General features: G+C 39.6%; 1 protein-coding gene across 2 annotated transcripts in view; it reads left to right on the top strand.

Moving 5' to 3' along the window:
* The window catches only part of impact (impact RWD domain protein), a 62171-nt gene that overhangs the window by 21382 nt on the left and 25622 nt on the right, over window positions 1-15167 (top strand). For both annotated transcript variants that reach the window (XM_036586879.1, XM_036586878.1), the window contains exons 6-7: window positions 1846-1980; window positions 2222-2316. In XM_036586879.1, the coding sequence (XP_036442772.1) occupies window positions 1846-1980; window positions 2222-2316 (230 nt within the window). The remainder of the gene's footprint in view (window positions 1-1845; window positions 1981-2221; window positions 2317-15167) is intronic.

Below are 15167 nucleotides of genomic sequence, written 5' to 3'. Positions count from 1 at the left end.
ATAACAAGCTGAGTGGTCTTTAGCCCAGGGGACACAGTGTCCATGATTTCCAAAAAGAATTTCAAATGTTGTTTCGTCGGACCACAGGACACTTTTCCACTTCCCTGCAGTCCATTTTAAATAAGGCCCAGAGAAGGTGGCAGCACTTCTGGATCCTGTTTATATTTGGTTTCTTCTTTGCATTTTAGAGTTTTAACTTGCATTTGTGGATGCAGCGACGAACTGTTTTCACAGACTGTGTTTTTCAGAAGTTTTCTGAGCTCACACAGTGATTTCCTCTACAGAATCATGTCTGTTTTTAATGCAGTGCCGCCTTAGGGCTCAAAGATCACGGCCAGCAGAAACAGTTTTTTGGTCTTGTCCCTTTCATACAGAGATTTCTCCAGATTCTCTGAATGTTTTATTGATATTATGTACCGTAGATGATGAAAAGCAGAAGCTCTTTGCTATTTTATGTTGAAAAACGTTATTCTTGAATTGTTGCACTATTTGCTCGTGCAGTCTTTCACAGAGTAGTGAACCCCTCATCATCTTTACTTCTGAAAGACTCAGCCTCTCTGAGATGCTCTTTTATACCCAATCATGTTACTGACCTGTCGCCAATTAACCACCAGGTGTTTTTTAGCTTTATACAACTTTACCACATTTTGTTGCCCCCGTCCCAACATTTTTGGAACGTGTTGTTGGCATCAAATTCAAAATGGGCGTATATTTCTCAAAAAAACAATAAAATTTCTCAGTTTCAACATTTGATATGTTGTCTTTGTACTATTTTTTAAATGAAATATAGGGTTTAAATGATTTGCGCATCATTGCATTTTGTTTTTATTTACATTTTACACACTGTCCCAACTTTTTGGAAATGGAGTTGTATCTAAATGTACAACTGTAATTTAAAAATCTAAGTATGGTTTTTAATTTTTTCTGCACTCTGATAAGAACACAAGCGTGACATTACAGTGTCATGAAAAGTGGCATCCTTTTCCATAGAGTAAAAATCAGGGCTGTTTTTGCAGTCATTATACTAATGAGATGCCGGTAACAGCAGGCCATTTCGCACAGCCTCTTCCAAGAGATCAAAAGGGAGTTTCAGTAAGGCCATGAATATTCAAATGAAGTGCTGGCAGGAGTGGGCGAGGTTAGGAGGGAACGGGGAGATGGTCAGGGGTTACTAAAGCATGGATCTGACAACCCATGATTAACTGCTGAAATTGGTTTGCTCTGGCCCAATTTATGTGATTAAATCTATATTTATATGAAAGTAGTGTTTAACTTGAGCGTTTTTCTCTCATACATCACTTGTCGTCCCGGTTCTATTTGCATGGTCACAGTTTCTATATGCACAGATTTTGATCATTTTCGACATTCAATTGTAAAAACTTGACCCTTGGGCCCTGCCGGCCTTAAAATTGGTTATTAAAGATTAATATTAGGTGATTTTCATTCTTTTTCTTCTTTTAAATAAGGGCAGAAGCCAAGTTCTGTTCCAAGCATGGAGTCAAGAGTGGCGTATTTTGTCTGATTAGTGTGGGTCTGTTGATGGCAGAATATTCAAATCAGTCCGGCAGGCTCAACAGGAACAGGTCTCTGACCTTTTCTGCCTCTTGCCATTTTCTCGTGATTGTAACCAATTATTGTACTCGGCCAATCACGGGCTTTAAGAAGACCCTAGGAAGAATCTCACCTTGTCATCACTGTATATAAAAGAAGACTAATTTTTGCCTGACAGGAAAAGATAACGTCCTGCATTCTATGTCCACTTCAGGTGATTCTGGCTTTTTTATGGCTCATGATGTTTGTTATTATATACATCTTATGTTCTGTTTGTGATGTTGTTTTTGTTAGTGGAAGGACCAGAAACGGGAAGAGCAGTGACAACTGAGGAAGAGGATGAAGACTGGGATGAAGGCAATATCCCAGACTACAGCGCTCTTAAGCTCAACACAGAGCAGGCACACCTGTTCTCCAGCTCATCGGCAGGCAAGTAATATTTAGTTAAATTAGTTTTCTCCATTTCTTTTTTAATTTCCAGCCTTGTCATCTCATCAAGTGTAATCCGATTAAAATTTGCATGACGCGGCTTCAGAAAATTTAGGCTAAATTACATTCCTTGGCAAAGCCCCCCGGATTGAGGCAGAATGTTCTTGTCTGCCTCGTGATCTCCCAGCTCGTTATGTTGTGGACCATTAGAGAAAACGTGGTGTGTTTGGCATCGTTTCAGATGAGGAGTTACCGCCGATTAAACATGGCGAAGCCATCACAGACAGACGCAGTACCTTCCAGCCTCATTTAGCCCCCGTAGTGACACCTAAACAGGTATGTTACATTTACTTTACTCTGATAGCAAGTGTTATCTAGAAGGCATGTGTACTCTAGTGCTTGTCTAATGATGTCAGGTGGTGCTTGAGTACTGAAATCACAATCACATGTTATTGATGGGTAAGGCTACATGACACCTTCATAAGCCTTTCATAACAATAAATTCTACATAGACTTTTTAAAAGGCTTATTCCAATAAGCATCAGTGGTCATAAAAGCTGCTTTTGTGAATTTGTATGTCATTTAAGTGATAACTGGGGCTGGAGCAAGCCTTTAAAAATGTCTATATAGGTTTAGGTCAGTTGTCATGAAAGGCGTCACACAGTCTTATGAATTAAAGTCTAGGCCAGGGGTCGCTGCCCAAATGTTAAGAAGAGCCATTTTGTTCTTTCAGCAAAAAAAAATACATGTCTCAGTATGTGCTGATGTGCTAGTATAGGATTACTAATGTAATATATAACATGAAATGCAGACTTACTTCGCTCTGCTTTAAGCTTTAGCTCAGCTACAGCCGCTTTTCTCGCATCTCTGGCAGAAAACTTTTCCAAAAGTAGAACAGTTTCTTGTAAAATGTCTGTCAGCCTTATTTTTTTTTACGAGGATGAAGTCGCTTCTCATTCGCCGGCTTTTTGAACGAATTTTCCCGTTCCACCTTAAATGGTGCCTGAGGCGCTGTACTGCTTCACCATTTAAGGTGGAACGGGAAAATTCGAACCAGAAGCTGACTTAAGCTTTGTGACTTTTTAGTGTTTTAGTGACAGTTTCTCGTTGAAACGTATCAGGAAACCAACTGAGTGCTTATAAATGCAAATAAGTTCATTCGTCTTCAAATTATCTTAAATCTCTCTCTTGGCCGTTTCGTTAGCTACTAGCTAGGCAAGGTTGTCTGCATTGCTATGGTGACCAGCAGTCTGTGCACCAAACTTCAGGGTTAAAGATTAAAAATACAGTAACTCCAACGTTTAAGACTATTTATTGTTTGAACTGTGTTGAACGATCAGCAGAGCTTTATTTTACTGCAAAGGAGGATTATTTTATTTTTACCTAAAAATGTAATTCTGCTGTGGAGCCGCAACAGGGCAGTAAAAGAGCCGCAGGTTGCTGGTCTAGGCTAACATACAGGCTAACAATTCTCTGAAATGTTGTTAAGTGAGCTGTGAAGTGTGACACTTTTGCTCCTGTTTAATATTTAGTAATCATATTATGTTAATTAGATGAATGAGTACCTTAACATGAGCATGTTGTCATGAATGCTTTATGACTGAGACCAATATGGCAGTGGTAGTGCTGCTCCAACTAGGCTAACTAGCTGCCATTAGCTAGAACTCACTACAGTGAAAACAGGTTCTCCATGTTACCTCGACAAATGTGTTATCACATCATCCTCTGACCAGAAAAAAACTGAAAAAAGATGAATCATCCTCATCTACCACTGCACTGGTTAGCATTAGCGTTGAATTAATTCAAGGCAGCCTCCATCACTCAAGCCCAGCTACAAAAAACGGTATAGACCAGCATTGTTGTTTACCAGCAAAACCAGCATATGTAGTGTTTTGGATGCTGGTATGCTGGTCAATAAGCATGACCATGCTAGGTGACCAGCTAAACCAGCACCAGACCTGCACTACATCAGCTTAGACCAGCATGGAATGCCTGCTGGTCTGAGCTTATTTTTCAACAGAAAAGGCAGTTAGCAGATTTTCGTGGTCTGATTTTGAACAATAAGACATCCCTGCTAGAAAAACTGCATGGACCAGCATGGCTGGTCACCACCAAAACCAGCATATGTTGCATTTTGGATGCTGCTATGCTGGTCAGCAGCAGCAATGGAAGTAGGAATACCAATCAAAACCAAAACCAGCAAATGTTGCGTTTTGATGTTGGTATGCTGGTCAACCAGCATGACCAGGGGTCGGCAACCCAAATGTCAAGAAGAGCCAATTTGTCTAACTACCTTGAGAGCCACAACATTTCATGTCCATTTTATTGAAGTAACATTTCACCATCTTGGCAGTAAATATGTCTCAGTATGTGCTGATATCCTAAAAATATAATATAAATGAAAATGCAGACTTGCTTTGCTCTGCTTTAAGCTTTAGTTCAGCTATAGCTGCTTTTCTCGCATCTCTGACCGGAAACTTTTTTGCAGAAGTCAAATAGTTTCTTGTAAAGTGTCTTCTTGTTCGAATTTTCCCGTTCCACCTTAAATGGTGCCTGAGGTGACAGAATGTAGCTAGCTGTGTAGCCAACTGTTGCACCATTTAAGGTGGAATGTGAAAATTCGAACAAGAAGCTGGCGAGCAAGAAACTGACTTCAGTTTCGCAACATTTTAGTGTTTGACAGCTGGAGTGATTATAAGCGCAAATAATTTGTGTCCAAATTATCAATGTTTGTCTTAAATCTCTCTCTTTGCCTTTTCATAGCTACTAGCTAGGTGAGATTGTTATCTGCGTTGCTATGTGACCTGCAGTCTGCATGCCAACCTTTAGGGTTAAAGGGTGAATAAGCAGTTATACATGAACTCCAGCGTTTAAGACCATTTATTGTTAAAAGCTATATTTTACATATGAATTAGTCAGGATGCACATATCTATTAGTACCATATGTCAGAATTTATTGAATGACTTAGCTTGGGATCAGAATGTGGCAGATAATATGGAATAAGTCTAGTGCAAGTCTTCTATAAAATTCTACAGTTTTTCTCCCTAATGACATTTTTCACATTCTTTATTGTTGCTACTGTAATCAAACAATTTATTTTGGAATTATTCAAGTTTCTGTCTGTCTGTCTATCTGTCCAAATAGATAGCTACTAAAATGTGAAGAAAGCCAGCCAACTGCGTATCTATTTTTACCCTATAATACATTCTATTGTTGCTGTAGAGAAATAACTTTCTTTGGGATTAATTATCTTTCATTTTCTTTCTTGTACAGCTAGATATATAAATAGTTATACAGCTAGCCAGCCAGACAGACAGATCCAACAAGATAGCTATTTAGCTATATGACAAGTGACCCATAAAGGATTTAAAGGACTGTCAGTTGGCAGTTACACACAGTGATTTAGCCCGTCGTACTCAGTCCCCAAAGCACTGTGCAATTTCAAGATTGTCCTCGCTGTAAAACACCTAACTCAGCTCATAAAGGCCTTGATAGTTACCTGATGAGTTGCAGATGTTTTAGAATAAGGAAACCACTCACATGTGCAGTACAATGAATCCCCAAGGCTGGGATTGAGCACCACTGGATAAAGCAACTTTGTAGACTTAAAAGCTTTTACATCAGTGGCGAGTCCCTGTTGACTGCCGAGGCTTAATGTGTATATATCTAAAAGAACAGCTCTCAGTGTCTCGAAGGCATATTTCACACACCTTGTCCTCACCAATAAAAGTGCCTCGCCCTTATACCTTGTCAAAAAAGCGATTTGACAGGTTGATTCCTGTTTTTAGAAATGCCTCTCGAATCGCTCTCAAGTGCATATTCATAATTTCTGAACTGGTTCAACTTGTCACTTTCGGAATCTCTGGCTTTCAAAGCCCCCGCACACACACACTCCCCTGCCACAGCACAAAGAGCCTCACAGCTGTCACTACTCCCTTCCCCGGCGAGCTCAGATGACTCATTCACACCTGCCCAGCAGATCACGGCTGTTTCGCTGGTTGGAGCCTGTGTTTAGCCTTCTTTTCTCTGTCTCTGAGGATCACGCAACATCTTCACTCGAGTGAAATATCAATACTTCTTTCTCGCTCGCTCGTTTGACAGGGAGAGGCAGACACCGTGCGCTGCCCTGAGTGTATAAGCAACTGAATCTGGCCACAGGGTCTCTCATATTTATTGCTTTCAGCAGTAGCTGGAGATATTTGAGTTAACAAGCCTGGAAGGTCTTTTCTTTTCTTAAAGAAATAGTCCAGCATTTTTCAACCTGAGCTCTGTATCATACGGTCGATTACCACTGAGCACAATTACAATAGAAGCCAATGGGCGGTTGCTTCTGGAAATGTGTTGTCTGTGGTAACTGACCGTATGCTTTAGATGCAGTAGAGAGAGGTTAGGTTGAAAAACGCTTCCTTTAAAGAGCTGCCAAGTGGATTGTCTGTTCACTTAACTGCTTTATTGGAGAGGCAGTCACTTCATGCATCATTGCATTTGCTGTTCACAAGTACCATTGACCATTTCAAGAGAGGTGTTTCCCTGGCCCATATCTTGGAAATGTGAACATTTAAAAAGAATTTAAAGGGCCGGTATCCTATTTTTTTTTATTGTATTATTCTCCATTTCATTTTTACATAACCATTTTCCGTCTATTTATCCCTTAGAATAAAACAGGCTGTTTTGTTACTGTGCCTGTAAGACTGATATATGTAAGTGACCTCTATTCTAATTGGCTGCCCTGCATTGTGCCTCATTCAAGAAGCGATCTGGGCTGAAACACTCCTTACAACTTCAGTGTGTGTGTGTATATATATATATATATGTATATATATGTATATATATATATATATATATTTATATATATATATATCGATCAGGCATAACATTATAACCACCTCCTTGTTTCTACGCTCATTGTCCATTTTATCAGCTCCACTTACTATATAGGAGCACTTTGTAGTTCTACAGTTACAGACTGTAGTCCATCTGTTTCTCTGCATACTTTGTTAGCCCCCTTTTGCCCTGTTCTTCAGTGGTCAGGACCCCCATGGACCCTCACAGAGCAGGTATTATTTGGGTGGTGGATCATTCTCAGCACTGCAGTAACACTGACATGGTGGTCTGTGTTGCACTGGTACGAGTGGATCAGACACAGCAGTGCTGCTGGAGTTTTTAAACATCTCAGTGTCACTGCTGGACTGAGAATAGTCCACCAACCAAAAATATCCAGCCAACAGTGTCCTGTGGGCAGCGTCCTGTGACCACTGATGAAGGACTAGAGGATGACCAACACAAACTGTGCAGCAGCAGCTGAGCTATCGTCTCTGACTTTACATCTACAAGGTGGACTGACAAGGTAGGAGTGTCTAATAGAGTGGACAGTGAGTGGACACAGTGTTTAAAAACTCCAGCAGCACTGCTGTGTCTGATCCACTCGTACCAGCACAACACACACTAACACACCACCACCACATCAGTGTTACTGCAGTGCTGAGAATGATCCACCACCCAAATAGTACCTGCTCTGTGAGGGTCCATGGGGGTCCTGACTGCTGAAGAACAGGGTAAAAGGGGGCTAACAAAGTATGCAGAGAAACAGATGGACTACAGTTTGTAGCTGTAGAACTACAAAGTGCACCTATATAGTAAGTGGAGCTGATAAAATGGACAATGAGTGTAGAAACGAGGAGGTGGTCATAATGTTATGCCTGATATCATTTATATTAAATCACATCATCCTTTTATCACACAAAGCTTATTATTCAGACAATAATCTTAAGACTTAGTAATAAATAACTACTATAAATAATTTGTAACTACTACAAAACTAATCTATCAGTTATGTAGTTATGAGAGTCAGAAGCTGAAATGAGGTCCTCCCTGAAGCCTTATTGCTTTAGTGAATGAATACATAACACACTGTTCTCATAGTCACTTCCATAGTACTGTGAGGACAAAGGCTCATCCTAAAGGCTAAAATGTCTTGTTTCTGACCAGCCTTGGAGCTGAATTCTCTGTATCCTCTGCTGAGGATGAAAGGATATGTAATTTATATTCAGCACATATACTGGCTGATCTTATGGACCAGAGTAAAGGAATAAGACCATTAGGGATACAGACAGTTGTTAGTGTGCTTTGCCAGGCTGCCTCTGGGTGAAGCTTTGTTGGAGCTGTTTCTCTTCCTCTGTGTAGGCGGTCAGCACTGCAGTCCTGTCCCAGCTGTACTCCACTAGAAGTCTAGAAAGCTCTGCCAGTTGGGTTACACCTCAAACCTGGATTATTATATGGCTGTAACAGAAATCACCCTATTTGTTATGTATGTGTTCATACATACAGTACTGTGCAAAAGTCAGGGACCACCCTTTATTCAATTTCTGGTCAGAATGGCCATTTAGTACAAGTTATTCATTTTTCATGCCAGGAAGAAAAGCAGGAAACTCAAAGAAGCCTAAAAAATATATTTTTGTGTATTTGCTGTGCCCACTCTTTATTACAGCTTCCATTCTTCCATTCCACTCAGTGATGTTGAGGTCTAGACTCTGGGGTGGTCAGTCCATTGTTTGGAGAAAACCAGCAGCTTCTTTGTTTGATTTGCAAATAGTAACTACTTTTTTCACCCCTCCACATAGGAGCCAAGCAGTCCCAAACACAGAGTCCATAAAACCATACTCCACACCTGAGATGTCCAATTTTGGTGGACAGTAGTTACCAACTCATTCCTCAGGGCTCCCCAAGATGGTTCACATTTTTGCTCCAACCCAGGGGGCGCAACCCAAATGTTAAGAAGAGCCATTTTGTCTTTTCAACAAAAATCAAACCACCTTGGGAGCCACGGAATTTATGTCTGTTTCACTATGTTGGCTGTAAATATGTCTCAGTATGTGCTGATGTACTGGTACAGGCTAAAAAATATATAAAGTAAATCACAGACTTACTTTACTCTGCTTTAAGCTTCAGCTCAGCTATAGCTGCTTTTCTCACATCTCCGGCAGGAAACCTTTAATGAGGCCAAAGTCAGCTTCCCATTCACCATCTTCAATTTTCCTGTTCCACCTTAAATGGTCCCTGAGGCACCAGAATGTAACTGCTGCACCTGTTAAGGTGAAACGGTAAAATTCAAACAAGAGGCTGGCGAAGGAGGTGCTGACTTCAGGTTCACAACTTTTTAATGTTTTTAGACAGTTTCTCGTTGCAGATTCAACATATCAGGAAACCAGCTGGAGGGATTATAAATGCAAATAAGTCCATTTGTCTCCAAAGCATCAATGTTGGTCTTAAATCCTTCTCTTTGCCTTTCCATTTGGTACTAGCTAGGCAAGATTGTCGTCTGCATTGCTGTAGTGACCAGCAGTCTGCGCGCCACCCTTCAGGGTTAAAGGGTGAATTAGCAGTTATAGGCTACTTAACTCCAGAGTTTAAGACCATTTATTGTTAAAACTGTGTTGAACGACCAGCAGAGCTTTATTTTACTGCAAAGGAGGATTATTTTATTTTTACCTAACAGTCTAATTCTGCTGTGGAGCCGCAACAGGACAGTAAAAGAGCCGTGAACTCACAACGCATAGGGAAGGGAAGACTGTGGATCATCTGGGATTGTGAGAAACAGAAAATGCAGTGAAGCCACTTGATTTTCTCCTCTCTCTCAAAGATGAAAGCTTTATGAGCTGTTTATCTGATGGGGACAGTTTTGGTCTCTACCAAGTCTTGCACAGCTGTGAGGACTCTTATTTTCTTATTTTCTCTGTAGCTTTTGAACTCTAGTTTTGGAAAATGAAAATGAATAACTTGTACTTATTGGCCGTTTTGACTGGAAATTAAATAAATCTAGGGTGCTCTGACTTTTGCACAGTACTGTATGTGCTCATGATAATGGTAATCTAAGTGTATGTACGAGAGCTAAAAGTGAACACTTAGTAAAGTGGGCTGTTTGTTTCTAGCCCATTTTAGGATGTTACCCGCCCGACATGTGGCTGTGGAAACCTGTAAAAAAAAAAAAAAGCTTTGATTTATAAGCACAACGTATTTGAGCTCAGCTTTTCTGCTAATAGAAAGTATAACAAGCTGAATTTGAATATGTCTGGCTGATGAGCGTACTTTTTGTTAATCCAATATTAGCTGAGGATTTTGAATAAAAAATGTTTCATCTGTAGTGAAATCGCTCTCTGGTTTTAGAGAAAATAATCCTCTTGCGTTCATAAAAGATGACAGATATTTACTGTAATAAAAAAGAACAGTGACACAGATTGAGGGTTTTGCAGCCTGTAATTTGGTATGTATAGTTTAATGTCTTTAAAAATCAGTGCTTGAAGCTTTCATTTGATATAAATGCAGGCCAGTCTCAAGGTTACAATTTCTCTTTCAAGTGTTGGAGTGGTTTTGGCGCTGTAGTTATCCATCGCTCTGATGGCTCTCAGCATAAAGAGCTGTATATAATTACACTTTAAATATGTTCTCATGTTATGCTTTTGAATCTTAATAGTTGGTTATTCAAGTTGTCACCATGTATACTAAAGTGTCACTATGTCACTGAAGTGAAGCGGAAGTGAAAAAAAGGAAAACTCTGCATCCGCGAAAACAACCTATCTTGCCAGAGTTACTCAGCCAAGGTCACTGAGTGTGAGATTAGCGGATGCGTTATTTGTGTTGCTTTCCCATCCAGAACCAGCACCAGGCTGAAGATTTGGAGCCCATCATGCTGGTGGCCTGTTTCCAGGTTTATTTCCATTACAAGCAACAGTGTTTGGATTTGGAATTGGCAAAGGAAGACACATAACCCATTAAGATGGAATTACTCACACTGAAAGAATGAAACTACTAGCACACCAAGACTGTCAACACCTATACACACTTAAAAAAGATGGATGGTTCTTCATGGGTTTTTTGGTAAAGAAAATAGTTCTATATAGAACCATGAACACTCAAAAAAGCCTTTGCATGATTAAAGGGTTCTTTGCATCGTGAAATGGTTCTTCAGAGTGATGGTGAACATGCTGTATATGGTTCTATATAGAACCTTTTTGAAAAGGGTTCCTCTATTGTTACAAGCTTGACATCTTAACAATAAAAGAACCTTTTTTGATGCTATATATAACCATTTTCTTTACTAAAGAACCCTTGAAGAACCATTATTTTTAAGTGTATGATATGGATCTGCATTAAAGTAATCAAGGTCCAATCCCATTTCTTATTTTTACCCCTGTGCCTTGTTTGAGTGTCATCTTCCCTTTTGGAACTCAGTTACAAGGGGTAGTGGCTGAAATCTTCCCTATGAAATGCGACCCTCAAATAAAAAGAGCATTACTTCATTAACAGCTACCAGCGCTGCTCTGTATGCGACCCTGCCAGTCTGCAGTGACAGCAGAGGAGGGTAAAGTTCAGCTCCTCACTGCTGGGCTTTAGTTACATTTAGGGAATAATATGCCTTCAAAGGGGGGATGCAACAATTATTTATTATCACCCTCCCCTAATTCTTCAGTGATATGAAGCTGAAGGCAGCTATTCACCAGCTTTCTTGTTCGAATTTTCCTGTTCCACCTTAAATGGTGCAGTATTTACATTCTGGTGTTTCAGGTGTCAGAACTGCTGCACTATTTAAGGTGGAAGGGGTTGTTAGCGAATGTTTATGCTTGTTATGAAGAAAAGGATCTTAATACATTAAAACAACATTAAACTAAGACAATACAATGGTTCTTGTAATTTTTTAATGGAGAAAATTCTCACATTTGTGGATTTCTTTGGTCGCTTGCTCAGCCATCTTGCTCTTTTTTCTTTTTTTTCCTCATATCACTCTGTTTGAAGTGTGCCTCTGAAAAAACTCCATTTGGAGGGCCATGTAGCCCTAACACTTCACCCTACCCCTCTATCTCAACAAAAAATGGGACACCCAACCCCTAACGTACAGATAGGAGGGGTAAAGGCTAAGTGGTAGGAGTGAAATGGGTTTGGGCCCAAGACTGTCAATAGCTGTACGATATGGATCTGCATTAAAGTCATCAAATTATATTTACACAATTTACCCCTTTCCCCTAAATGTAGCCAGCCAGCCAAGACATCCTTGGACTGTATGGAATTTGGACAAAAGTGCAGGCGTCCAGAAGATGCTACTGCTGTTTTTAGCCATGCAGTATACATTTGTCATGTTTAAAGAAAACAGAAACCACATAATCAAGTCTAAATAGATTAGTTAACACAGTTTGAAGCAAGTGAGCTAATAAGCTAACTAATAAGCTTCCGTTACTTGTAAGCTACATTAGCCTTGCAGCTCCAATACAAAACTAAAAAAAATAAGCTTGTAACCACACAACCTACATAAGTTGCATAGTAATATTAATTATTTATGATACTAACCAACACAAGCATCTTTTAACTGACAGATTTAGCCATTAGCGTTCTCCTCCAAGCATGTTGAGCTGTCCAGTGACATTGTGTAAGGGGCACTTACTATTAACATCTTGTTCTTTGTTTAGTAAAGATTTAGAGACTTAGTTGTTAGTAGGAGTAATTAGAGACTTAAATACTTTATTTACTATGCAATAAGCTTTACACATTAAAATCAATCAAAACATGTTTATTGTCACATCACATTTACCCAGGTGAAAATTTTAGGTGCGTAGCCCCCTTGTAGTACTCAGACAAAAACATATCGAAAGTATATAAAAAATATACACATTAGACTCTAAATATACACATTAATAGACACCAGTATTGCACCATTACCAATGTACAGTTTTTAGGTTATGAAATAAAAGCTATGATATGTACAGTTGTACACATTTCCATATATGCAATCATTGAGTATGAAGTAGATAAATGAGATGCAGGGTACACAGGGGATAGAGTATTAATACATATTCCAGATTTTACAAGATATAGATAGATGTACAAAGTGTCAGTCTATATGTGCAGGTTTAAATTTGCCAGATTGAAGTCACAGTAAGATCAGAGTGAGTCTGTTATGACCTGTATTATTGCATAATTGGAGGTCTGTTATGTGAAAGTTACTAATCATTACAATGTTACTTGTAACAATGCACAAGAAACAGTTTAAGACCTTGTTATGCAAATTACTGAGCATGAAGTAATCATCTAAATTCAGTCTTATTAGAATATAATTGGCAACATTTAATTCCTGTAGGTGCTACTTAGCGTCAAGTGACTTCTGGAGTTTATTACTTTACGGATTGGTCAGGGATTAAGTTTACTCTTCAGTGTAAGAGATTATTTATGCACATTTGGTTATTAAAATGTTGATCTGAACTTATAATGGTCTCAGCTTGCACACATAATGATCTTTATAGCACTTTTTAGTTGTGATGACAAAAATTCCACTTTAGAATATGGAGCATGTCTTGAAATATTAGTGATTTGTTGAACTCTTATTAGCTCTGATGCTACCTAGAATCTATAGAAATCAATAAACCATGATTATCGTCTTGATCCATAACTTGCATAACAAGTTCTTAATTTTAATTGTGCATTATTACAGCTTCTGCAACCGGTTTTCACATGACAGACCTCCAATTACATAACAGTACAGGTCATAATGAGTAAAGCTAAATGCATAGTGAATAAAAATGAATAATAATTGAATGATAAAATGAGAGTTTGAGGTGTTAACATTGCCTGTTTCCTAGAGGAAGAACACAGAGAACAGGAAAATGTGTGAGCTTATGTAATCTGTCTACATTTGGCCAAAAATGCTATTCATCTTTATTCCATTTTGTTCTCTCTGTGTTTTGACATTGCATTTCACATACAAGCATATAATTAAAAATTAGACAAATGTGAATGAAACTGATGAACGTTTATTTTTTTAAAAATCATCAGAAGATGACATGAAAAGCTGCATGTTGGGTCCACAGCAGGAAAGATGACCGGTCGGTCTCGCACTGTGAAAAATGCTAATAGACTGGCAGCCGCTACGTGGTAGCAGTAGGCCGACCTGCTGCCTAGAGGGTTCAAGAAATTGGATCTGCAGCCTATCTGTAGTGATCTTTAAAGCAAGCTGCTCAAGCTTGAGCGTGAAGCGGATTCTCACTTTATTTCTCACTCAGAAGTCACACTCTCACAGCTGTCACAGCTGCCAGCTCCAGATATCACACCTCAATCCCAACGCATTACTGATTACCGAACATTACTGATTTAAGTCTTTAATCTCGCAGGTAAGTCCTGACTCCTTTCTGGTGAGGCTGCTGTTCGCGAGCAACAGATGTTTGATTGAGGCAAACTCATGTACGGTATGCCAATAAAGCTTAGATTAAAACATGCATAGACATGTTGTTCAAGTAGTCACTCCAAATTTAGCCGAGGTAAAGTACACTCTGTTGTACGATTATTGCACTACTAGAAAATTGACTTGATATTGATACCAAGTGTAGTATCATTGCTTGAGAGATGATACTACACTTTGGCAGAGAATTAAAAATACTCATCATCGTTTGAACACCCAATGAAAATATATAATTTGTTGGAAATTTCACCTCCGCAATCTAACCCATCTGTGCAGGGAAACACCACATACACACTAGTGAACACACACTAGGGGGCAGTGAGCACACTTGCCCGGAGCGGTGGGCAGTCCTAGCCACAGGGCCCGGGGAGCAGTTGGGGGTTAGGCGCCTTGCTCAAGGGCATTTTAGTCACATACTGTCGACTCAGGGGATCGAACCCGGCGATCTTCTGGTCACAAGGCTGGTGCCCTAAACTCCAGCCCACGACTGTAGCTCAGTGTTTTCCTAGCATTCATTTAAACACCTGTAAAGAAAACGGTCGAATGCTGAGAAAGTTTAAATCTAAATCAGTAATGATGTCACAAACACCTCTCACACATAAGGTGTGTCAGGGGCTGCATACTTCAAAGGGCGCGGCCCACTAAGACGTGTCCAACGAAGGCTGTGTAGACACGCGAAGGCTGAACCAAAATGAGACGGTCTGCTCTACAGCGGATTTCCTGTTTGCTCCACAGCACCACTGTCCCCGCCCTTACTGCTGCATCATAAACGCCGCTCCTGTCAAGATCTTTTAAAGTTCTTTAAAGATGGAGCCAGAAACTTTGATCATAGTTTATTTTTTTATTTATCAGAGCAGGAGATGTTAGCTTAAGTTTTGCTTCAGACCACATTGGCTTTATTTTAACATTTGCATCGTTGGCCATTCGACTCAGTTTAAGCCCAATACTTACATTTAAAATGTACCG

This window comes from Colossoma macropomum, unplaced genomic scaffold, assembly GCF_904425465.1.
Source record: "Colossoma macropomum unplaced genomic scaffold, Colossoma_macropomum, whole genome shotgun sequence".
Classification (NCBI taxonomy): Eukaryota; Metazoa; Chordata; class Actinopteri; order Characiformes; family Serrasalmidae; genus Colossoma; species Colossoma macropomum.
The sequence above is the reverse complement of the archived record's forward strand: the minus strand, read 5'-3'. Positions and strand labels throughout refer to the sequence as shown.